At 54.2% G+C, this 22,153-nt stretch overlaps 3 protein-coding genes across 6 annotated transcripts in view; 2 read left to right on the forward strand and 1 right to left on the reverse strand.

Annotated features, from left to right (window-relative positions):
* The window catches only part of LOC111142876 (erythrocyte membrane protein band 4.1), a 176,118-nt gene extending 164,968 nt beyond the window's left edge, over positions 1 to 11,150 (forward strand). For all 3 annotated transcript variants that reach the window (XM_022496257.1, XM_022496258.1, XM_022496259.1), the window contains 4 exons: positions 2,612 to 2,713; positions 4,743 to 4,823; positions 8,312 to 8,416; positions 8,902 to 11,150. In XM_022496257.1, coding sequence (XP_022351965.1) covers positions 2,612 to 2,713; positions 4,743 to 4,823; positions 8,312 to 8,410 — 282 coding nt within the window. In that variant the 3' untranslated portion in view covers positions 8,411 to 8,416; positions 8,902 to 11,150. The remainder of the gene's footprint in view (positions 1 to 2,611; positions 2,714 to 4,742; positions 4,824 to 8,311; positions 8,417 to 8,901) is intronic.
* A 27-nt stretch (positions 11,151 to 11,177) lies between these two features.
* Positions 11,178 to 15,799, reverse strand: LOC111142877 (transmembrane protein 200B). 2 transcript variants are annotated; one of them, XM_022496261.1, is made up of 2 exons: positions 15,757 to 15,799; positions 11,178 to 13,772 (listed from the first exon to the last, which is right to left on the reverse strand). In XM_022496261.1, the coding sequence occupies exon 2, from the start codon at positions 13,750 to 13,752 to the stop codon at positions 12,829 to 12,831; it is 924 nt and encodes a 307-aa protein (XP_022351969.1). In that variant the 5' UTR covers positions 13,753 to 13,772; positions 15,757 to 15,799; the 3' UTR covers positions 11,178 to 12,828. The 2 variants fall into 2 exon arrangements, with proteins under 2 accessions (XP_022351969.1, XP_022351968.1); XM_022496260.1 differs by lacking the exon at positions 15,757 to 15,799 and adding an exon at positions 14,045 to 14,833.
* On the forward strand, positions 14,640 to 15,966 carry LOC111143687 (translation initiation factor IF-2-like). The gene is made up of 2 exons (XM_022497514.1): positions 14,640 to 14,815; positions 14,976 to 15,966. The coding sequence occupies exons 1-2, from the start codon at positions 14,640 to 14,642 to the stop codon at positions 15,964 to 15,966; spliced, it is 1,167 nt and encodes a 388-aa protein (XP_022353222.1).
* Positions 15,967 to 22,153: the final 6,187 nt, after the last annotated feature.

The following is a 22,153-nucleotide window of genomic DNA, read 5'->3' on the forward strand; positions in this document are numbered from 1 at the left end:
TGTGTCTGAACATGTTTTTCTTAGACTCATCAAAGTTATAAGAATCTGTAGTTTACTTTTTTATTGTTGTTGAATAGTATCCCATTGTATGAGTGTAACACAATTTGTTTATCCTTTCCTTTGTTGATGGACACTTGAGCTGGTTCCGTTTGGAGCAAATGTGAATAAAGCTTCCGTGAACATTCATGTGCAAGTCATTGTAGACACATGTTTTCGCTTATCTTGGGTAAACACCTAAGAGTGAAATTGCTGGGCCCTAGGATAAATGGATGTTTAACTTTCTAAACAACTGTCAGAGCCACAGCTTCATTTTGAGGAAACATTGGTTACAGGGTCAAAGAAGAGAGTCCACATGTGGGAAGAGTGTAAGTCAGAAATCATAACAACATCTCGTCCATCTTCCGCTTCTTCAGAGACAGAGAACAGGGAATAAGGGAGTCAGTGGGAGGTAGGGAAATATGATAGACTCCCCACTTTAGTAGAGGTGGAGCTCTTCAAAAAGGTTTAGCCCTCCTGGCACACAAATTTATATTCTTTTTTTTTTTCAAGATTTTATTTATTTATTTGACAGAGAGAAATCACAAGTAGGCAGAGAGGCAGGCAGGGAGAGAGAGGAGGAAGGAGGCTCCCCGCCAAGCAGAGAGCCCGATGCGGGACTCGATTCCAGGACCCTGAGATCATGACCTGAGCCGAAGGCAGAGGCTTAAACCACTGAGCAACCCAGGCACCCCAAATTTATATTCTTATAATGATGTAGAAAGTACTTTTACTTCTACAGTCTGTTTAGATCTTCACAACAATGCCACGGTGGGGGCAGGGCCGTATTACAGAACTGGCTGTTACAAGTGAGACGACTAAAGCTCAGAGAGTCAGAAGGGCTCGCCCAGGATCCCATCGCTACTTATGTCTGAGCTGGGACCCAAACCTCAGTCTTCAGACAAGAAGTGTCTTGTCCTAAATTCTAGTTCAAACACTGATTAGCTATAGAGCCTTGACCAATTATTTAACTTCTCTGGACCAACTATACAGCAAGGATAGTAATAGTACCCACTTCAGATATTGGGAGGTGGAATTGAGTTGCATCCTGTGCTTGGCACATAGTAGGAGTATAATAAAGATTCCTTGAGTTTGAATCTAAAGTAGATAGGTGGGTCTTCACTAAAGAAAGTGTTAGTGAACTTGCCATTCGTCTAGCTGTCATGATGCTGGCATGCATGTAAGGCTTTGGTGTCACAATCTTTCTTTGGTCTCCTCTCTTTCTTTGGTCTAGATTCTTACCTAGAAAGGAACTCAGCCAGAGACTCTTTTCTTCCTAATTCTCTTCTGCCCCTCCTATCTCCCACCCCCACATATTGTAACATTTTGCCTCAGTGAAATGTGGTTCTGCTCAGAAAAAGTTTGGAGGCCTCTGCTTATAACACAGATGACTTTATAAAGAGGGTAGGAAAAGATAGTAATGTAACACTTTTTTAACTGCAGGGTTCTTTTTGAAAAGAAATGCAATTCTCTAAATTTCTTCTGAGCCTGTGTACAATCCCGGAACCAACCGGTCATATATTCTAGACAGCGCATTGGCTCTGGGCAGCCCCCATCCTCTACTCTAATTCTGTTTCCCTCCCAGTTATGGGACTGTCGGCAGCTCTGATTCCTGCTACCAGCCTAGTGGCTACTGATAACCATCTCTCTTCCTTTTTGCTAGTGCCCTTTCTCAGCCTGATCATTATACAATTGTTTTGGTCATAATATGGCAACCTCTAGAGAAACAAGAAGTCACCCCAGCCCTTGTTCTCTGTATAGATTAGTTGCAAAGCCCAGCATTCTAAATACTTTAAAATGCTCCCTAATCAGGATAGTCCATTTCAGTAATAGTTTTGTTGTCCCAAATGTCATTGAGAGTATCATGTAGGTTTCCTCCATGGTGTTGTCTTAAAGGGATATTTCCTACCTCCTTGGTTCCAGGCTCCCCCTCAGTCTTCAAAGAAGACAGCCTAAGATTCCCTGGCCCCTTGAGCCCTGGCAAGGACATTTCCCGATCCTTTCTGGAAAGTTCCACCCTATGATTCAGAACCTACCCACGCCTTAGCACACAAGAGTTTATACTTTTCCTGCCTTGGGTGGTGTGTAAAGAGTTTCTGGTTTGTAGAGTGGGCAACTTCTACTTACAAGTTTTGAGTCCTTGAGCAAGTCATCTGCCTTCTCTGGGCCTGAGTTTTCTTACCAGGGAGTGCTAATCAGTCTCTGCCCTTACTAATTATTACACAGGGCTTGTGTGGGCATCAAAAAAGACAGTGTTTTGAAAGGCCATTGTGAACTCTAAAATGTTGTACACGCGTGTGTAGCCATTGCCACTCCTGTTGGACTTGTGGCTGTAGTCCTGCCTCCCCTTTCTGACCCGCTTCTGTCATTGACCTTGTGGTAGGGAAACTGACCCAACCAACATTCTTAGAAGGAGCCTTGCTGCCAGGGGATTGTTTTCTTTATGAAGCGATCACTGTAAGGGAATCAGGTTTTTGCTTTAGAATGTACAGCTGAAGAGTGAAGCCGCCTCCTGCCACATTTGCCCATAGGCTTCCTGAGAGGCATGGTGATGAGTTGAATTTTTTTTCTGCAGACTGACGACAGCAATGGGGACTTGGACCCAGGAGTCCTGCTGACAGCTCAGACCATCACATCTGAGACCACAAGCAGCACAACCACAACTCAGATTACCAAGGTAACAGACCAGTTAGAACTTCCTTCTGGAATTCAGTGGCATGCCGAGTTTGCTCCCTCTCTGAAACAAGGACCCTGGTCTAGAAGCAAGGGTTTTCAGCTCCATCCCTACTGAGCCAAATGATTCCAACTGTCACAGGTGGGAAAGCCCTGCTGCTTCCCCAGCAGTAAAGCTAGGGGGACCCTGGGGGCACCCTTGCCTAGTTAGTAGTCTCATAAAGCCACGTGTGGTTGTTCTCTACACATCCGCCTGTCTCTCTGGTCACTCCCCTCTCTGGCTGTGAAGGTAAGTTGAAAAAGCAAGTTTAAGGACAAGTGTCATTGGTATTATTATACAACCATAGTTTCCAAGTCAAAAATCAGAACTCAGGAGTTTTTATATCGGGGCACCTGGGTGGCTCAGTTGGTTAAGCGGCTGCCTTCGGCTCAGGTCATGATCCCAGGATTCTGGGATCAGGCCCCACATTGGGCTCCCTGGTTGGTGGGGAGGCTGCTTCTCCCTCTCCCTCTCCCCCTGCTTGTGTTCCTTCTCTTGCTAAGTGCCTGTCTGTCGAATAAATAAAATCTTTAAAAAGAAAGAGTTTTTATATAATGTCCAGTATCAAGGCCAGGAGAACTACAGTTTGCATGCTGAAATACTGGAATTATTAGAATATTATTTATGGGAGCAAGCAGGAAAAATTATCTAAAATTGGAACTACTCCCTGGAAATCAGAGACAGTCCATGTTTGCTGCAGCACTAGGGGGAAATCTATTTTCTTGTAAGTAAGAAACCTAGATTTCTGACCAAGCTCTGTTATCAATATACAGATAATTAGGAGCTGGTTACTTAATGTGTCTAGACCTTGGTTATCCTCATCTGTCAATTAGGGAAACCTACCCGCCCTGAGGGGATTTTTTTTTTATTTTATTTTTTATAAACATATAATATATTTTTATCCCCAGGGGTACAGGTCTGTGAATCACCAGGTTTACACACTTCACAGCACTCACCACAGCACATACCCTCCCCAATGTCCATAACCCCACCCCCCTCTCCCATCAACCCTCAGTTTGTTTTGTGAGATTAAGAGTCACTTATGGTTTGTCTCCCTCCCAATCCCATCTTGTTTCATTTACTCTTCTCCTACCCCCTTAACCCCCATGTTGCATCTCCTCTCCTCTCCCTCATATCAGGGAGATCATATGATAGTTGTCTTTCTCCGATTGACCTATTTTGCTAAGCATGATACCCTCTAGTTCCATCCACGTCGTCGCAAATGGCAAGATTTCTTTTCTTTTGATGAATGCATAGTATTCCATTGTGTATATATACCACATCTTCTTTATCCATTCATCTGTTGATGGACATCTAGGTTCTTTCCATTGTTTGGCTATTGTAGACATTGCTGCTATAAACATTCGGGTGCACGTGCCTCTTCGGATCACTATGTTTGTATCTTTAGGGTAAATACCCAGTAGTGCAATTGCTGGGTCATAGGATAGTTCTATTTTCAACATTTTGAGGAACCTCCATGCTGTTTTCCAGAGTGGTTGCACCAGCTTGCATTCCCACCAACAGTGTAGGAGGGTTCCTGAGGGAATTATTTAAGGATCTTTTGATATCAATAATACGAAAGTGCTTGAAAATAAAGAGCCCAGTTTCAAGCTGTGTGACATTTTTGTTCACAGTCTTCCCAATTTCCTCTTGAAAATAATCAAATGTACAGGAAAAGAGCAAAAAGAAACACCTGTTTTGTTTACTCACTGAATTTCTGTGATGTTTGGGAGGAAGAAAAAGGGAAAAATAAATAGAGATTTGTAGCTTTCCGTTTTGCTTATTAAAGATTTTAGCAATCCGCAGGAGAAGAGGTGTGCTCATTTTAGCAGGCACAGCCAAGAATTTGGACAAGTGGGTAAGAATGCGGTTCTACACAGTACCCAGCAGCAGATGAAATTTTGAAGTAGAGCTTTCAGAATAATCTTTTACAGTTTGTTTTCCCTTCCTGCTTTCCTTTCTTTCTCATGTGACCTCCTCTGTTTGGTTTCAGACCGTAAAAGGTGGGATTTCAGAGACCCGGATTGAGAAGAGAATCGTGATCACGGGAGATGCCGATATTGACCACGACCAGGTGGGACTGCTGAGGAGCATGGATTCAGCATGGGTCCCTGGGCAGGAAGAGGGATGGATACAGGAGTTGGCTTTCAGAAGATGCCTCTGCCAGCTTCATCCCCAGAAACCCCCTGGGCTACTCTAACACCTAAATGGGGAGGGCGAAGGGAATCAGACCATGGAGGCCTATGGGATGGGGGCTGTAGGTGGGGGGAGCGTGAAGTGTAATAGAAAGAAAATAGGCCTTAGACTCGAAAGGCTTGGGTTCAAATCCTAGGTCTCCCCAAATTCTAGCTCTTAACTTCCTAGGCCTCTGTTTCCCTGGGCGTTATGGCAACTTCCTCTCAAAGTTGTTGTGAGAATCGTGGGAAATGGGCTGTGTGGTGTGAGGTACATGGTGGGCTCTGGGTGGGCGGAGCTGTTGCTGTCCAGCGGATAGTGTGTACTTAAAACCTGTGCTGGGGACGGAAGAAGATAGCAAGACAGAGGGAAGGGGTGAGCCTTGCCCGCAGAGGACTGTAGGGGCAGAGGAGGCGAGGGAAGCAGAGTGAGGTGGACTGCATGCAAACAGGAGTCTTGACTTCAAGCCTGTCCTAGATCTGTCGCTAACTTACTGTGTGACCTTGGGCAAACCACACTACCTCTGATTCTTTTTTGTCTCTTAAAAGAGAGTAGGTTGATCTAGGTAATTTCTGGGCCCTTCTGAGCACTAAAACTCTATGTTTCTATATTAATTAGGTGCTAATTGTGTGCTGCAAGCAATTAGCAAATAATAAGGTCAGAATTAATGCTCCCAGTTCTCTGCTGGGTGAGATTAGAACAGTAAAGCTGCAGAGAAGAGGGGGTGGAAGGGACTGCATGCAAATGCTTCTGGAATCATTGACAGCAGTGCTGGAGCAATAATTCCACGGCCTTTATGCTGATATGTTGAGTGCCTTAAAAAAAAAAAAAGAAAAGAAAAGAAACCTGAGCCTCACTGCTGGCAGTTCCCTTGGTAGCAAGGTTGAGACTCCCTGCTGGGAACGCAGGCTCAGGGTCCCGGCAACAAGGCTGCAAAGCCCAAGTGGGAGGCCTTGCAGCCTCTTGGCCCTAGCTCAGTAGATCCTGCTGTGCTACCAGCCTGCGCCCACCTCCTTGGTGGGGTCGATCTGAGCCCCTGCTGTGTGCTCAGTTGGTGCTAGACAGCAAGGGCCATGGGGACCGGAAAGTGTTTGGGTTTGGAGTGACACAGCCTTGGGTTGACTCTAGATTCCACAACTTATTGGTTGTGTGCCCTTGAGCAAGTTATTTTACTTCTCTGAGCTATAGTTTTGCCACCTGTAAAATTAAGATAATCATAAGTTTCTTTCAGGGTGGTTGTGACAAACACACTTGATAGCTCAGAGAGATGCTCCTGTGTCCTTCAGTTCTCCTGGGTGTGAGGGCTACACAAAAGCTAGACGTGGTGTACTCTGGATGGGTGGGGACGCACTTTAAGCAAGAAATCATGTGGTATAGCCTTTCATTGAGGAAAGGTGTAGATCAGAGGAACCATAGAGAGGGGTTGGGCTGGACCTTGACTCATGAGCAGGTGTGTTGGGCAAAAAGGATCAGGGACAATGACCAGGGCTATAAAGAGGTAGCAGGGTTTTTTTTTTTTTTTTTTAAGATTTTATTTATTTATTTGACAAAGAGAGACAAAACGAGAGAGGGAACACAAGCAGGAGGAGTGGGAGAGGGAGAAGCAGACTTCCCACTGAGCAGGGAGCCTGATACGAGGCTTGGTCCCAGGACCCTGGGATCATGACCTGAACTGAAGGCAGACGCTTAACGACTCAGCCACCCAGGTGCCCCAAGGGGAAGCAGTTTTAAGAATGGCTTTCATGGAGCCGAGAGACCAAGAGAATTTCCCTTCTTTGCTGGTTCCTCTTAGAGGTAGTTCTTAAGAGCCAGGGTCAGCTGTCAGGTGGTCAGATCTAGCCAGTGTCTTTCTTGATGGAGGGGCATGTCTCTTGAGAATCCCCATGTCACCATTCACAAAGGCTCTTCCACCTTGGTTCTGTGAGCTGGAGGCTCAGAGACTTGCCATGCAATGAGAGAAGTGGAGTCCTTGCTCTGACTTTCCCTAGGCATCATTTAACTTTCCTAGAATTATCGAAACTCCTCCAGATGCTAGTACAGGGTCTCCCCAAAACTACAGGACAGTGTAGTGAAGAAGAAAGCCTTATAGATTTAAGTAAAAATCCCTGCTGCATTACTTACTAGCTGTGAAACATTAACCTCTTTATTTACCCACTGAACCTCAGTTTCCTTGCCTATAAAATGGAAACAATGAGGGGTACCTGGCTGTCTTAGTCAGTGGAGCCTGCAATTTTTGATCTCGGGGTCATGAGTTTGAGCCCCACACCAGTGCAGAGTTTACTTTAAAAAAAAAAGTGGAGGTGCCTTCAGCTCAGGTCATTGATCCCACGGTCCTGGGATCGATCCCCGCATCGGGCTCTCTGCTCAGCGGGGAGCCTGCTTCTCTTCCTCTCTCTGCCCACCTCTCTGCCTACTTGTGATCTCTGTCTGTCAAATAAATAGATAATCTTAAAAAAAAAAAAAAAGTGGAGGGACCACGCCTGGGTGGCTCAGTCAGTTAAGTGGCTGCCTTCAGCTCAGGTTATGATCCCAGGGTCCTGGGATTGTGTTCCACATCAGCCTCCTTGCTCAGCAGGAAGCCTGCTTCTCTCTCTGCCTCTGCCTGCCACTCTGCCTGCTTGTGCTCTCTCTGACAAATGAATAAATTTTTTAAAAAGTGGAAACAGTGCTACTACCCTAATTCATTTAGTTGTTATGAAGATTAAGTATATAGGGGCACCTGGGTGTCTCAGTTGGTTAAGCATCTGCCTTCAGCTCAGGTCATGATCCCAGGGTTCTGGGATTGAGCCCCATATCAGGCTCCCCTGTCCCTTGGCTGCTCCCCTTACTTGTGCTCTCTTTCGCTGTCAAATAAATAAAATCTTAAAAAAGTTAAAATTTAAAAATGAAGATTATTTAATAATAATAATAATAATAATAATAATAATAATAATGTGCTTAGGCCAATGCATGGCATATAATAAGCCATCCCACTCTTCCTTGTTTATTTCCCTCTCCAGTAGCCGAAGAGATCTCGTCCTTTTTGTAGCATGCTTCTTTATTTCCCTCTTCCGTTCTGAATTTCCCGGAACACAGATTTTGCTTTGTCCTTCAGACTCAGTTCTTGAGTGAGTCCTCCCAGAACCACCCAGCAGGCAGGTGTCACCCCTGACATCTGTTTATGATTCCTTAAAGACAGCTCTGGCCTTCACTGTCTCTGTGTCTCGGAGCCTCCCTCTGCAGGATCGGGGTTGGAAGGGTATTATCAACTCACTTAACCTAAATGCTGCCCTAGTACTGCAGACAGAAAGATTGAACTTGCCAGAGAAATGCTATCCTGAGACCCCTGCCTTCCTTCACCGGTCAGGCTGCTTTCTGCCTCAGGGGCACGGTTTCTGTCTTCCTCAGGTCCTCGTCCAGGCCATCAAGGAGGCGAAGGAGCAGCACCCAGACATGTCAGTGACCAAGGTGGTCGTCCATCAGGAGACCGAAATCTCTGAGGAATGAGCTCAGGTATGGGCTGTTCTTGGTGGGGTGGAGGGTGTTCACTGTCCTGACATCAGAGAGCCCTGACCAGAAACAGCCCCCAGAGGTGCCCATGCTGCGACTCACTAAAGTGAAGGCTTTCTGCTGTCACAGGTATCCCTGAGTCTAAACCTGAGAGGGCCAGAGGAGGAGAATAAAACGAAGAAAAGCAGGACCTGGCTATCTAGAAATGAGGGCTCAGGGGATAGAGAAGAGAGGGCTGAAGCTCAGAGGCCAGACTCGAGAAATGGAAGCAGGGTAGCTGCTTTTGGGGAGCCAGAAATCCAGAGAAATTTATGCCTAGATGTAGTTTACAAATGACTCAGAGAAGCCATCAATCACCAGGGAGGACTGGGCTCCTCAGTAGGAAGGCTCGGGCCCTGCCTGGCACCTGGGACCACAAGAACTTGGCACTGGGATGGGGTGGCTGTCTTCCTTTGCAGAATTGTAAAAGTTTGCTTTCTCTCCTCTAGGAACTATCCTACCCCAACTCCCTGCCTGTCTCCCATCCACAAGAAAACCAGCAAAATGATAAAGACGCTTACCTGCAACAGTCAGACTTCAGGCTTTCAAAATTGCTATAAACCACCAGAAAATTAACTTTGTTTTCTATTTGGGGTTTATATCAAGAGAGTCTTCTAGACGTTGCTGATTCTTTTAATACCTTTTTCTATATTGTGATACCAGAGATTGTTCAACTTTTCACTCTGCGGACTGTTTTTAAAGAGCTTTGTGTTTTTTTAATGGGGTGGTTTGTAACCCCTTCAGCCTAGCCTCTCCCCATTCACTTCCAACCCAGATACTGACAGGTCTACAGAATTCTTGGGGAAATCCTCCAGAGGCTCTGTCAGCTGTGTTGGGGGCCAAAGCCAGCTTAATGGGGCTTCCCTGCTCCTCCCCTACTTTTATACCCTTTCGATGCCGGCAGAAACTTCACGAACCAGCCGTTTCTCAGAGCCAATGATGTGACTTTACCATGTGAGGCGGCGCAGCTTTCCTGATCCACACGCCGCAGGGAGACATCCCTGTCCTTTTGTTGAGGGTGGTTTTGGTGAGGCAGAGATCTCTGCTAAGAATGTAGTGTTGTTTTTCCTTCTTTCCTCCTGTTCTTTCTTTTGGAGCTTCTTTAGATCAAAGACATAAGAAGTTGTTCCAGATATATCTGATACTGTGAATGTTCGAACAAATCTGTGGCCTTCACCTTCCTGCCCTCCCTTCCCCTTTTACCTCGTCAGAAGCAGTGGCTCTGCTAAGTGCTCCCCCCACCTCCCATCTCAGGAGACCAAAACTCACAGAAAAATAGGCACTTTTGGCCAAAAGCTCTAATGGCACATTTTTAGTGATGATTTGAGTAAGGAAAGTTGATGAGATTTAAAAAAAAAAAAAAAAAGGCTTTCTAGTTCTGGGAATGTGCACTTCACACAGGGGAATGGTGTTTACCTCAGTCAGATCCCACTAAGAAGTATTTCCAGGTGACCAACCCTGGGCCTTTTTCTTTAATCCTGGGATGATTGGAAATGTGACTCAGAGAGGAGGTTGTGTTCCTTGACCTTTCTTCTCCTGACCGGTACCTGCCTGCAGACACCGTTCTGGAGCAAGGGAATTGGCTTTTAGGGGCCGTCCTTCCCACAAAACCCCACACGCTAGGCAGCACCAATGCCAGCTCTGCTCATTCCCACTCGCCATCTGAGGTCTGTCAGGTGTTGTAGGCTTGATCTTTGTGGTGGGTTGTGGTTTATTTTACTTCTAATTTTTTTTCCTTAGTTTTGGAAATGGGACTTAGTTTTGGAAATGAGCCCAGTTCCCCCATTACTGGTTGATCTGGAGGCCTTTTTATTCAATAGTGCTTCCCAAATCTTCTAGCTGGCTTCCCACAAACACATCTGCCTGGAAGTTCTTAGAATCTTATGGTGGGACAGAAGTGAACTTCATGAGCTAGACAGTGGGTCACAGTCGGCAGTCTCTGGGCTCAAGAGGCATGAGTGAGAGAAGTGTAAAACCTCTGGTCCCCACAGTGGGGGCCAGCCGCATGTGTCCAAAGCCTCTACTGGCTGAGTCTTCTAGACAAAGTTGGTTGGTTTGAACTGATTTCAGATGTGTGCATTTTTCATTTAGTACTTATGTGAGCCTGTTACTAACCACAAGGCAGCTCTCTGGAGAGGGACAGGAAGAACTCAGGTGGGACGTGTGACAGGCCTGGGAGAAAGGACTGTCCTGTCTCAGGAGCAGACTTCTGGCCTGTGGGCATAGGGTCCGAAATGAGGGGGCTGGCTTGGTGCCTAAGCCTGGCGGTGAGGTTCAGAATCCAGCTCACATCAGATAGCATGTAACGTGAGCTTGCTTTCCAGCGGCCAGCTGTCCTGCTGAAAGAGCTCCCAGCTCCCAGAGCTGACAGCTGTGGAATGAGAGGGTGGGGGTGAGGAAGAGGGCCCACCGAGTTGTCCACTGTCCACGCGGGTGTGCTGTCCACACTGCTGATGGGGGCCTGCACGCCCCCGTGGCTTTGTCACCAGCTCACGGTGCTTCTCCTCTGCTTCCTTGACTGTAAACTGGGCCAGAAGATCTCAAATGCCCTTGCAGCGCTGAGAAGACACAACTTGGAAAAGCTGGGAAGAGGATGTCCTTCCAAGCTTCTTCCCCTATCCTCCCTCCTGGGAACAGATCTGGGGCTTTGACAATTGTTTGGATTTTTTTTTTTCTTCCTGCAGTTATGTGTGCATTTGTGTTGTGTGTGTGTGTGTGTGTGTGTGTGTGTGTGTGTGTGTCTGTGTGTGTGAAGAAAAACAGATTCTGTCCAGGTGGAAATGGTGAAGAAGGGAGGAGAGAGCTTCATTTCCAGGGTCAGAGACTTGGCAGCCGTTTTCCTGAAGTGACTCAGACACACCACAGTGACAACTCTCACTGCAATTTTATTTTTATTCCACTTGAGAAGTAAAGACTTCCTCCAAGCCACATGAGGTCTCTGCCACCCACCTACCCACCCACCCACCAAGCAGGACCTAAATTTCTAAGCCAAGGGCCCACAGAACCTGGCTGCAGGGACCTCTCGGGGCCTCTTCGCCTGCCCGCCCAGGGCCCCCCCCCCATTGCAGGCCCTGCATGGCAGCCTAGGGGGAGGGACCCCGGTCTGCCCTGGGAAGTGGAACCAGAGCTTCGGCCTGACTGACATCAAGGAATGCTCGTTGGGAAGATCTGCCCAGGATGTCAGCCCCAGGCTGGTGGTTTTTACAAATCTCTCTCAAATGTATTATTTTGGTGACAAAAATGAAGGAGCTTTGTAAATTTTTTAAAATTATGAATCATATCAAGTAGTTGTTTACATTTCTTGACAAAATAGGAACTATGGCAGCAGAATCAAATTGGCAAAATCCTTAGATTAAAAAGGCAATAATTAGGTCTGCTGTTTTGGCCTTTTGTAGTAAGAGAAGTGGTGTAGTGTTTAGATACGTGTTTGGTCTTGCTTCTTGTATTGCATTTTTCAATAAACAAAGAAAAACAAAACAAAACAAAAAACAAACCCAGTACTGAATCTGTGAGAGTCGATCAACCTTTAAAGTCCTTTTCTCCTACCAGCGATCTGGGAAAAATTCAACATGGGTAACGGAGACCCAAATTTTTGACCCTAGAAAAGACCCTTTTTCTAAAGTAAGCTACCCACATTGGCCCAGATGCAGCTTCGACGTTGTAGAAAAGTACAACTGGCGGATGCTTTTTGCCAGCTGGGGGTAAATTTTGCACAGGCCACGACAAAGGAGAGAAGGGGGCTTCTCAGACCTGTTGAGGGAGGGGCCGGACCCTCAGGAGAAGGCTTTGGCAGTAGTGTAGCCCTAGTGGGGTGTACCCTGCATGGCTGAGGGTACAGAGGGGCTGAGGTGGTGGGAGTTAAAGTCTCAGTCCCCATCCCAGATGGCAGTGGAGGGTCTCAAATCTACTTCATTGCCCATCTCCCCCAACCCCGCAACCGATGCCACGGTGGAGGGAGCCTGGCCCAGCCTGTCACATGCCAACCAACCTACCTTTCAAGTCTTAGGGGTCCTTGCCCACCACTCTGGGTCTGCGGAGACGCCAGCGGCATCTCCCAATCACCCCAGCCTGGACCTCCAGCCCCTTCAGGTACCTGTCCAAGGCTAAGGCCACTTTTGGAGGCTTAAAGAATTCCCGAGGCCAAGTCATGCTGGCCTCCAGACTCCACGTGAAAACACATTCTCTCCAGCTGATTGAACCCTTGTGCAGTTGGCATTTCTCTGCCGACATGCAAGTCAGGATGCCTTAGCAGCTGCTGGGGCCAGAGCATCCATCTCCAGTCTGGGAAGTGACTGATGCATCTACTAGACATTGGGACTTCTGGTCCTGTTACCACGGTCCATGCGGCAGCCTCCTAGCAGGCTGTCCTCTGCTCTTCAAACCCGGGCTCCCAAGTCCCCTCCTCCTTCCAACTTGGCATAACCCCCCAGGCTGAGGCGGTCCAGCCGGGGCCAGCTCCCGTGAGCACAGTCTCGAGGCGCTGGGGCCCGAAGCAGAAGCTCCCCAAGGCCCAGATCCAGAGACTTGGAATGTTCGATGCAGGAACCAGAGGGCTGCACGGTGATAATCACATGGCCAGTCTGGGTCCGTGGACCCCAGGGTGGGGGCAGTCCCGGGCCCTTCAGCGGGTAACTGTTGAGCAAGGCAGGTAACCCCAAGCGAGGATTCGCAGGCTCTGAACGCAGACTCCGCACTGATGGAACGGGTGAGGTACCCCGACGCGGAGACAGGTCCCAACTTTCTGGCTCTGTGCATCCTATGGCTCGGGGAGTCCTGGGTCCGGGGCTGGGGAGGAGAGCGCAGTCCCAGCCAGGGCCGTCAGGCGGCCGGAGCGCCTGAGCCCGCAGCACCCCCTGGCGAAGCCGTCGCGTCTCCAGGTCGCGGTTCTCGTAGAGCAGCGTGTTGGCGCAGATGAACACGAACAGGCCGACGCCCATGACCACGGGCCCAAGGAGCCGCATCCGCTCGTGCGGGCCGTGGCCCCGGCCGGCGCCGCGACCCTCGCGTCGCAGCTCGCTCAGGGGGGGCGCGCTGGCATTGGCAGCGCGTGGCCCTGGGGCCCCGGCGCGGTGCGGCCAGTAGCCGGCTACGGCGATGCCCATGCCCACCAGCACCACGAGCGCCCCCAGCGCCGCAAACGCCCCCGACGGCGAGCGCAGCCGCAGCCGTGCCCGCACCCGCAGAGGCTCCGGCGGGGAGCGCGGGCGCCGGCGGCGGCCCAGGCGGCGGCCCAGGCGAGAGACGCGGCCCTCGGGGCTCCTCCGCACCTCTCCGAAGTCTCCGGGGCTCCCGGCGGTCATCTTGCCGTCGTCTGGGCGCTCTGCGGAGAGATGGGAGGCAAGGACTAAACCGACCGGCCTAGGGTCGGAGCGCCAGATTGGGGGCCCAAATCTGGGAGGCAAGATCGGGCTGCCTCGCCCAGGCCGCTTGGAGATCCCTGGCGGCCACCCCCGGATTTTCCCGGGCTGCGAGGCGGGGAGCCGCCCCCGCTCGGGTTTTCCGCAGCGCAGCTCGGAGCCAGGGACGCGCGGCAGAAGCCGGAGTTGGCCGGACCCGCGGGCGGAGAGGAGGGAGGGGGGCTCGGGCTGCTACCTGGCGCATCCTCCGCTGCGGGGCTCCGGCCGCCTGCACCCTCTTCGCCAGCCCGCAGATCCCAGGCCTCGGGAGGTGTGCGGGCCCCCGGCAGTGGCGTCTCCAGGGTGAGTCCAGCCCGGGATCGCCCTCACCCCCGCACGTGGGTGCACCGTAGTAAAGGAGGGAGGGTAGTAAAGGAGCTCCGACCGCCCGGGTCCGCTGGGGTCGCTCGCGGGCCCCACCTCCCCCCTACTGCGCTTTACATACCGCAGCGTAGGAAGGAGGGGGTGACTCCAGCCTCTTCCTGCCCGCCCCCTCCTTTCAGACCTCCTCAGCCTGCACTGAAGCTGCAGCAGGAGAGACTTGAGCTAGACTCCGGGAAGACCGTTCTGACCACGACCAGCGGCAGACTTTGCCCAGGATGGCTTTCAAGTCCTAGTTGAAGAGGCCTCCCCTCCCCCAGCGTCCGGGCAGTGGCCAGAGCAGGGGGCCGGGGGCAGGGGGCTGCAGGCGCTGGGCAGGGGGCCCTGCCGGGAGAGCTCCCCCCAGCTCTCCCGTCGGCCCGGGCAAGGCTGTTCCCAGGTTGCAGCGTTTCCAATTCGAGCTCCTCTGGATGAATCATCCCCCTTTCCCGCCGCCTGTCCTCCTTTCCGGCCTCCTCCACCCGAGGCCTCAGTGGCCCGCGTCCCGGACCGAGCAGCACCGCCCCGGCACCTCAGGCCGCCCCAGTTTGGGCCGCCCGGCTTCAGCCCTTCCCGGCCTGTGGCCTAAGAACTGTAGCCGGGCCGGGTAAGGAGTAGCTGGGCTGTGTGTGGTGTGGCCCCCACCGAAGGGAGGGTGTGGGAGGAAACGCGGCCCCCGCCTGGGCGCCCTGGGCCGCAGGGGAGGAGGGCTAGGACCTCGCTGTCCAGTGGTGCGTCTTTACTACCCCTGTCTGGTTTCTAAACAGCTTCCGCGCTGGCTTCCGTGCCGAGGCCCCAGGAAGGAGGCCTTGCTACCCCACTCACTCCCCATCCGCACCCCCAAAGCTCAAGGCACGACACCCCATCCCTCCTCCGACAGGAGTGCGGAAGGCCCAGGGCCTAGCACGGAGCCGCAGAGTCTACTGCGTCCAAAGCCTGATTTTCACAGATGGAAACTGCGGCCCAGAGAGACAGAGGAGCCTGCCGGGGTCACACGAGGAGGGGGCTCCTCCGGGACCCGACGCCGGGCCTGCGGACCCCAGCCCACGCTGTGCGCTTCCCGGCACGGCCACGGGAGAGTCCTGGGAGGAGGCAAGGGCCGTTTCCAAGTCGTCTCTGAGTGTGGAGCCTTCTCCCCGGCCCTTAACTGCAGAAGTGACCACGGCGCCCCAGGCCGGAGCTGGTGCCCCAGCGCCAACCCCGGAAAGGTCGCCCGGAGCCCCAGCGCGTCCCTGCGGGGAGGGAGGCGGAGGCGTGCGGAGAGACGGGCACACACATAGAGACCCCGAGACTCTGGAGGGCGTGGGTCCACGCTGGGGACCCCAGGAGGGAGAAACTTGGAGCCACAGTCTGAAGGTCTCAGGCCGCGGGAAGTTGCTCTGGGCCGGGTCCCTCGCACTCTGGTGTCCCGCCTCCCCGCGCGCCCACACTCTGTCCCGGGGAAAGGGAGGACCGGGCTCCCGCCCCCCAGGGCCTTTCCGGAGGGAGGGGACCAAACAAAAAGTTGAGGAAAGTGGAGGGCGAGCCCGGGGTCCTAGTTTTGCTCACCTGGCGCTGCAGCGCCACGGCGGGTCCCGGTCCGAGTCCGCGCGCCGCGGATCCCGGCACTGCTGCGGTCTCCACGGAATCTTGGCCCCTTGGCCCCACCCCCTCCTCAGGCCCCGCCCGGCACCGCCCAAGCCCCGCCCCACCGGAGCCCCGGAGCCGGGCCCCACCGCTGGAAGCAGGCGGCAGCTCAGGTCTGAGGGTCGCAGGTAAGCGCTGTGTGCTCGCCTGGTGACTCGGAGGATCTGAGGGCCCGAGTCCCAGCTTATGTTGTTCGCAGAGGCTTGGGAGGGAGTCTTCTTCCCACGTGGGTAAACTGAGACCCAGAGCTGGAGAGCCCTACCCGGCTCCGCAGCGAGCGCGCAGAGAGGATTTTCGAAGCCCGCACGCCCTCCCGTGCCAGTCACAGCCTCTCATTCCAGGCGTCCTGGAGAGGACTCGCGGGGGTGTCTGAGAGCCCACTGCTGCCCCGCGCCGTCCAGGGAGCTGCCCGGAGGAGGCGGCCGGGTTCCTGCTCCGCCCGTCCCCGAGCCTTTCCCTCCATGATCCTCAGAGCCTTCACCTGGAAAATGGGCTTAACGGTGTCCGCCTCGTAAGAAGCGAAAACCCAGCGTTGGGGGCAGGCACACCACACGGGGCGCAGCCCGGTAACCCCGCGAGCGCCCAGTGAATAGGAGCCCGGGGCAGGGGTGGAGGCGGTGGGGCTGAGCCGGCTCTCGGAGCTGAGGGAGTCTAACGGAGTGTCACGGGTCCCGCCGGCCTCCCTAACGCCCCTGAGAAGACGCGCCCCATCTGGAGTGGGGAGGTGGCGCCAGCCCCCAACTCCGAGGCACTGGGGGCGTCCCCCGCCGCGGGCCTGACGGGGCCGCCCAGCTCTCGAGCCCTGCCCGCCCCCCGAGGCAGGAATGCGGAGCGGAGCGAGGGGGTCGGCTGGCGGCCCAGTTTCCATGATGCGGGGGGCGGGCTCGGAGGAGGAGGAGCGCTGGAGTGGGCGGCCGGCCAGGCTCCCAGCCGGGCCCCTCGGGAGGAATTTCCGGCCTGGGATTGATTATAACCCGCCCCTCCCCCCCTCCGCCGCCGAGACCCCCCGGCCCGCGGAGCTGGGGGAGGGGCGGTAATGAGACCCGGCTGTGCGCCCCGGGCGGGGAGAGGGGAAGCTCGAGGAAGTAACCGGCCTGGGCCATCCCACCTCGCAGGACGCCACACAGCACGGCTAGTCCTCGAACCCCTCTCGGCCGAGAATACTGGGGGTGGCCTCAGCGCCTGGGATCTCCTTGCTCAGCCCTCGGGGACAGGCATCCCGGGAGCGACCGAGGTCACCCCTGGGGGCGGAGCCTCCTGGGGGATCCACCGTGAGGGTACCGGCGCCCCGCAGAGCGGATGGGGCCTAGCCTGGGGTCGGGTAAGGTCGCAGAGCCAGGCCGAGGTCGCCTTCCTGCCGCCGCGTGAGACTAAGGCTCCTGCGGCCCTAGCTCCGGAGAGAACTCCCCTCGCTCTGCGCCTGGGCTGTGGCTGAAGCTCCCCTGAGGCGGTGGCCTCCTTCCTGCCACCTCCTTCGCTGGAGACCTGCAGTCGACCGTGCGCTCCCTCTATTCCCGCACATTGACCTCTCCACGCCCCCCACCCACCGCTCGCCCGACTCCCACCCAACATGGTCTGCAGCCCTGTCCACCGTGGCTGCTTTTCCTGGGGACACCAACCCGTGGCTAGAGCTCTGGCAGTCTCCGGTCCTTGTCTTTGAGACTCCACCTGCCCTGGCATTTACCCCGTGCTCTTCCTGCCTGCCCCTCCTGACTTTTCTTCCTCTGGGCCTCCTCTGCCCTCCTCTGATGTTGGGACTCTGTCTGCCTGGGCCCACAAGCCCACCTCACTTTCAGCAACCAGTCACCTCCCCAGCAGTGTCCCTGCTCCCGGTGATCATGGCCCATTCCTACCCTTCCTGTTCCCCACCTTGTAAAGGGCCCCACTGCCCACCAGAGGGCCCTCAGCACCAGGGGTCACCTTAGGTTCCTTCCTCTACCCCATCCCCCCTTCCTCCAATCCTTCAAGTCCTGTGGACCCTCCTGTTTGAATCCCCAGTTAGCGGCCTTCTCCCACCCCAGGGCCACAGAGGCACAGACCATCTTTCTACCCTGGATCTAAACCAATCACTCATTTGCTTAACCCCCCCAGTGGCTCCCCAGAATTGTCCAAATGGAGTTTAAAATCCTTTCTCATCTGCACAAACTGGCTCCTGGCCCCCAACCCCTCCCCACTGGTAGCCGAACTTGTTCCCATCCCCGTATCTGTGCTCTGGCCTTGGGGCTTGGCCCCTGCCTTGACTGCCAGGAATTCCCACTCCCTATCAACCCCTTGGTTCCTTCCTGCCCTCCAGACCGTTTCTGTGCCTTCTGTGGGGCCCCAGGGTTCATCACCCTCGCCCCTCCCGACCCCTCCATTAGACACCGTCCCTGGAGTGTCTCCTTAGCGGCCCTGCTCACAGGAGAACTGAAATCAGTGTTTGGGATTTAAGCCTAGGTCCTATGTCCCCCTGGTGGTGAGCTCTGAGGGGAGGACTGGGTCTGTGCTACCCCTCCCTGAGCCCTGGCCCTCCCCTGGCCTGTGTCTTCTCCTGATGTGCACCTCTGGGGCTCCAGCCCAGACAGCAGGAAAGGACTCAGCCCCCAGTCTCAGTTTCCCCATCTGCACCAAAAAGGGGGGAAAATACCTCACTGTGTCATTTGGAAGTTCAGATGAGAGCACAGATGCTCAGTATCTCGCACAGAGCAGCTGCCCACCAAACGGCTGGTCCCTCCTCTGACCCTGGGTTTTGAGGCACAGAAGGTGGTATTGGGGAGTTGTAGAAACCTTCCCTGGGGTTATCTGTGGTGGTGGTGAGAAAGGTCCTCTTTTCCTCGATATAAGCCCACTTGCTTCTCTCAAGAGCTCTGGGAGGCCAGTGATAGGCCCAGTTTACAGAAGAGGAAAGTGGCTCAGAGACATGGAGATCTGCCGGCAGACACATAGCCAGGCTGGTAAGGGCGCTCTCCTTCCACAGAGGCAGCGTCATGGGGCCTGCTTGGTTGGGCTCTGTGGACTCACAGGTATGTGGGAAGCTAGTGGCCTTAATACTGGGACATCAGTTCCACGTGGGATCTGCCTCTGTGTGACATGGACTCCTTTGTTTCTGCACCAGGAGGGACCTGGACGAGATGACCCTGGGGCCAACGTGGCTGACATTTCTCCCCCAAGCTTCTCCAGGGAGGCAGAGAACCAAACACAGGGACCCTGAGGTCCCTGCCTACTTGAGGCTCCATGTCCTCTCCAAAAGCCACGAGGGGGAGAGAGCAGCTGTCATCTCCTGCATGTCACAGCTCCCTCCTGGGGCCACAGAGAGCAGGCCTGGGAACTCATCTCTCATCTCCAGTTTAGGAACAGCCCGGCTGGCTGGGTCCGGGCTGCCCCGGATTTCCTGCCCAAGCCCCAGGGGTTTCTAAAACCATCCTTGTCTTTGAGCTGTCCCAGAAGCACTCAGAGGACACAGCTGAATGCCTGTGGGGCCCAAGCCCAGTAAGACCACAGCCTCAGCTAAGATCCCTGAAGCCAGTGGAGAGGAGAGAGCTTGGCTCTGAGACCCAGTTTTGATTCTACTGCCCATTCACTGGGTGACTTTGGGCCCATCGCAGGAGTCCCTCGGCGCTCCTGCCTCTCGAATGGGTCCTTCACAGGAAAACTGGTGGGCTGATTCAGTAAGAAATGACTGGCAAGTAGAATCCAGAACCCCAATTCCAATGCCTCATTTTATAGGGACAAACCGACATCCAGAGAGGCACAGGGACTTGACCAGGGTGACCCAGCCAATGAATGACAGAGTGGGGCTTCAGGCTGCACAGCTACAGGCCCCCACCCTGGGCTCAGGCTTCAGGGATTGTTGGGATGGGAACCCCAAGTCCATCTCCCCACCTGTAGAAGCTCTGAGCCGGGCAATGGCTTCCCTGGTGTCTACGTGACTGGCAAATCTCTTGGGAAGAATGAACTCCCCATCTTCATGGCTCTCCCAAGCCCAGAGAAGAGACAGAGCCGAGCGTAGGTGACACTGGGAAGGCCAAGGAAATGAGACCCTCCTGGGGGACAGGGCAAAGCCAGCCTCCTGCCTGAGTCCCTAGGGGAGAGATGACAGTAGAAAGTCACCGTCTTGTCGAGCTCCTCTTGGCTCTAACCCCTTCATACCTGTTACCTTCCTAAGTGTGCAAGACAACCCTGAGAGGGAGGTGACACGATCACCCCTTGTCACCCACGCTATGTTACACTATGTCTCACTAGCCCTGTGACTGTGGCTAAGTCCCAGGTCTCTGTTTCCCCTTATGTCCATTTCCTCTTCTGCAAAATGGGGACACATGGTAGCAAGGCATGCCAAGGCCTCTAATGAGGAGGGAACTCCACAGGAAACACGGTGGCACTGGAGCTTTTCTGGCCTTCGACTGGTTCTTGCCCATCAGTTTCCTCTCCTAGAAAACGTGGAAGTGAGGCTAGTGATTGTCTCTCTTCAGCCACCTCCTCTGGGGACCAGAGAGGAGCCCTGGGCCCCATCCAGATTCTTCAAGGGTTGAAGTGAACGGACCATCCACCAAAGGCTGAGAAAGTGACAGCTGACTCCATGTGGGGGCCAGGCAGCAGGGAGGACTTCCTGGAGGAGGGGGCCATGGCCTTCCCGCTGGGTCTCAGGATCAGAAGAGTTACCCAGGCTGCTGAGGGGGACCCGCTCGATGGGAGCTAACTCTGATGTTCGAGCTCAGTGACAGAATGTTGGGCCTGGCTGATGTTGCCAGAGGAGAGTGTAAGAATTTCAAGTGACATGAAGCAAGACCAAATTTCTCCTTCACTTTCTAGCTGGAGCCTGAACTGTCTAGAGTCAAGGGAGGCCCCTGGCATTAAGGACCCAGGCTCCTTCCATCTTGCTGCTCTTCCCTCCCAGAGGTGTGGCCACCCACCTTGTCTTTGTGGTTGAAGATGCTCTCTGGCCCTCCTCCCTGAGTTTGGGGACCAGCCAAGGAGAATAGGGCTGGGAAAGGGGACTGTGCTCCCCACTCCTTTTAAAGAACAGCCCCCTATGCACACATCCATGCTTCCTTCCCAGTGGTTAGAACAAGATTGTGGGCCACACCCAGCCCAAAGAGAGGCTGGGAAATGGGTATTGGGAGACAATGAGAAGTGCTTGCTAGATGCCACAGGGATGTGGCTCCTCTATTTGGTGACAAGCCACACTGGTGTTGAGGCAGTGGGGGAGTAGAGGCTGGCCCCTCTGGAGCCTGGGAGTCATGGTGAGAATCCTCCAGGGCAGGTTCCTGGCGGCAAGGGAGCCCCGGAGTTGGTGGCATGCTGGTCAGCCATCTTCCGTCCTTCGATTGTGCCAAGAGAAGCCTGAGGCCCCCCTGGGAGCTCGTCCAGCTATCTGTCCGTCACTCGGCCCTGCAGAGAGCAACTCTCAGGCTCTCAGACTAAGTGGTCGTTCCTCCCACCGCGACCCTGTAACCCTGGGCCGGTCCCAGTTCTGTCGATATCATGGAGTCAAATGCCAGCTTCCAGATCTTGAATAAACTACTTTGTAAAGTCAAAGTAAGAAGGCCCACGGAGGGTGAGTGACACGCCCAAGGTCACACAGCTTGATCATGCGTCAGGTCGCCCCAATTGGCCCTTCCCCATCTCGGAGAGGCAGGACTGCAGTTCCAGGGCTTGGTACCCAGGCCTGGAGGCGGGTGGGCGGCGGGAAGAACGCCAGAGACACCGCCGTGGTCCCGGGGCGCCGGTCGCGGGGTGGGCGGCCTGGTCGCGGGGTGGGCGGCCTCGCAGAAGCCTGGGCGCCCCAGGCAGGCGGGGCTTGGCGGAGGTCTGCGTCGGCGCCACCTGGCGGCGAGGCCCTGCACCTGCGCCGCACCCGTCCAGCCCTCCCGCGCGCCTCTATTCCCTGTACGCAGCCGCCGGGTTTGCAGCCGAGAAGCCGGGCCCGGTCCCCATCCGGAGATCCTGGGAGCGCACGTGTGCTCCTCGGGGCCCCATCCGGGCAAACGGGCCTCCCTCCGACAGAAAGGACTCGGCCTGGGGAGGCCGGATGCGCGGGACAAAACCCGGTGGGGTGGGGGTGGGGGTCACATTTACCCCGCGTTGGAAGCCCCTTCATGGCGCTGCTGGAACACGGGCTCCCGTGTCCGCAGCACAGGAAACTGAGGCACAAAATGGTAAGTGACAGAACTGGGCTGCGCCCCAAGACTGCTTGATCTAAACTCAAATGCTGGCCCTGGGTTACCTGCCCCTGACTCTGCGGTGCCCCTCCACCCCAAGCTTGCCTAGACCAGTCCCTAGCTTGGGTATCCAGCCCAAGCCTATAGAAGTTTGCTTTTTTAGCAGACAAGTCACAATCCTG

The sequence above is a fragment of the Enhydra lutris genome, unplaced genomic scaffold (assembly GCF_002288905.1).
Source record: "Enhydra lutris kenyoni isolate GAN:26980312 unplaced genomic scaffold, ASM228890v2 scaffoldscaffold9, whole genome shotgun sequence".
In the NCBI taxonomy this organism is placed as follows: Eukaryota; Metazoa; Chordata; class Mammalia; order Carnivora; family Mustelidae; genus Enhydra; species Enhydra lutris.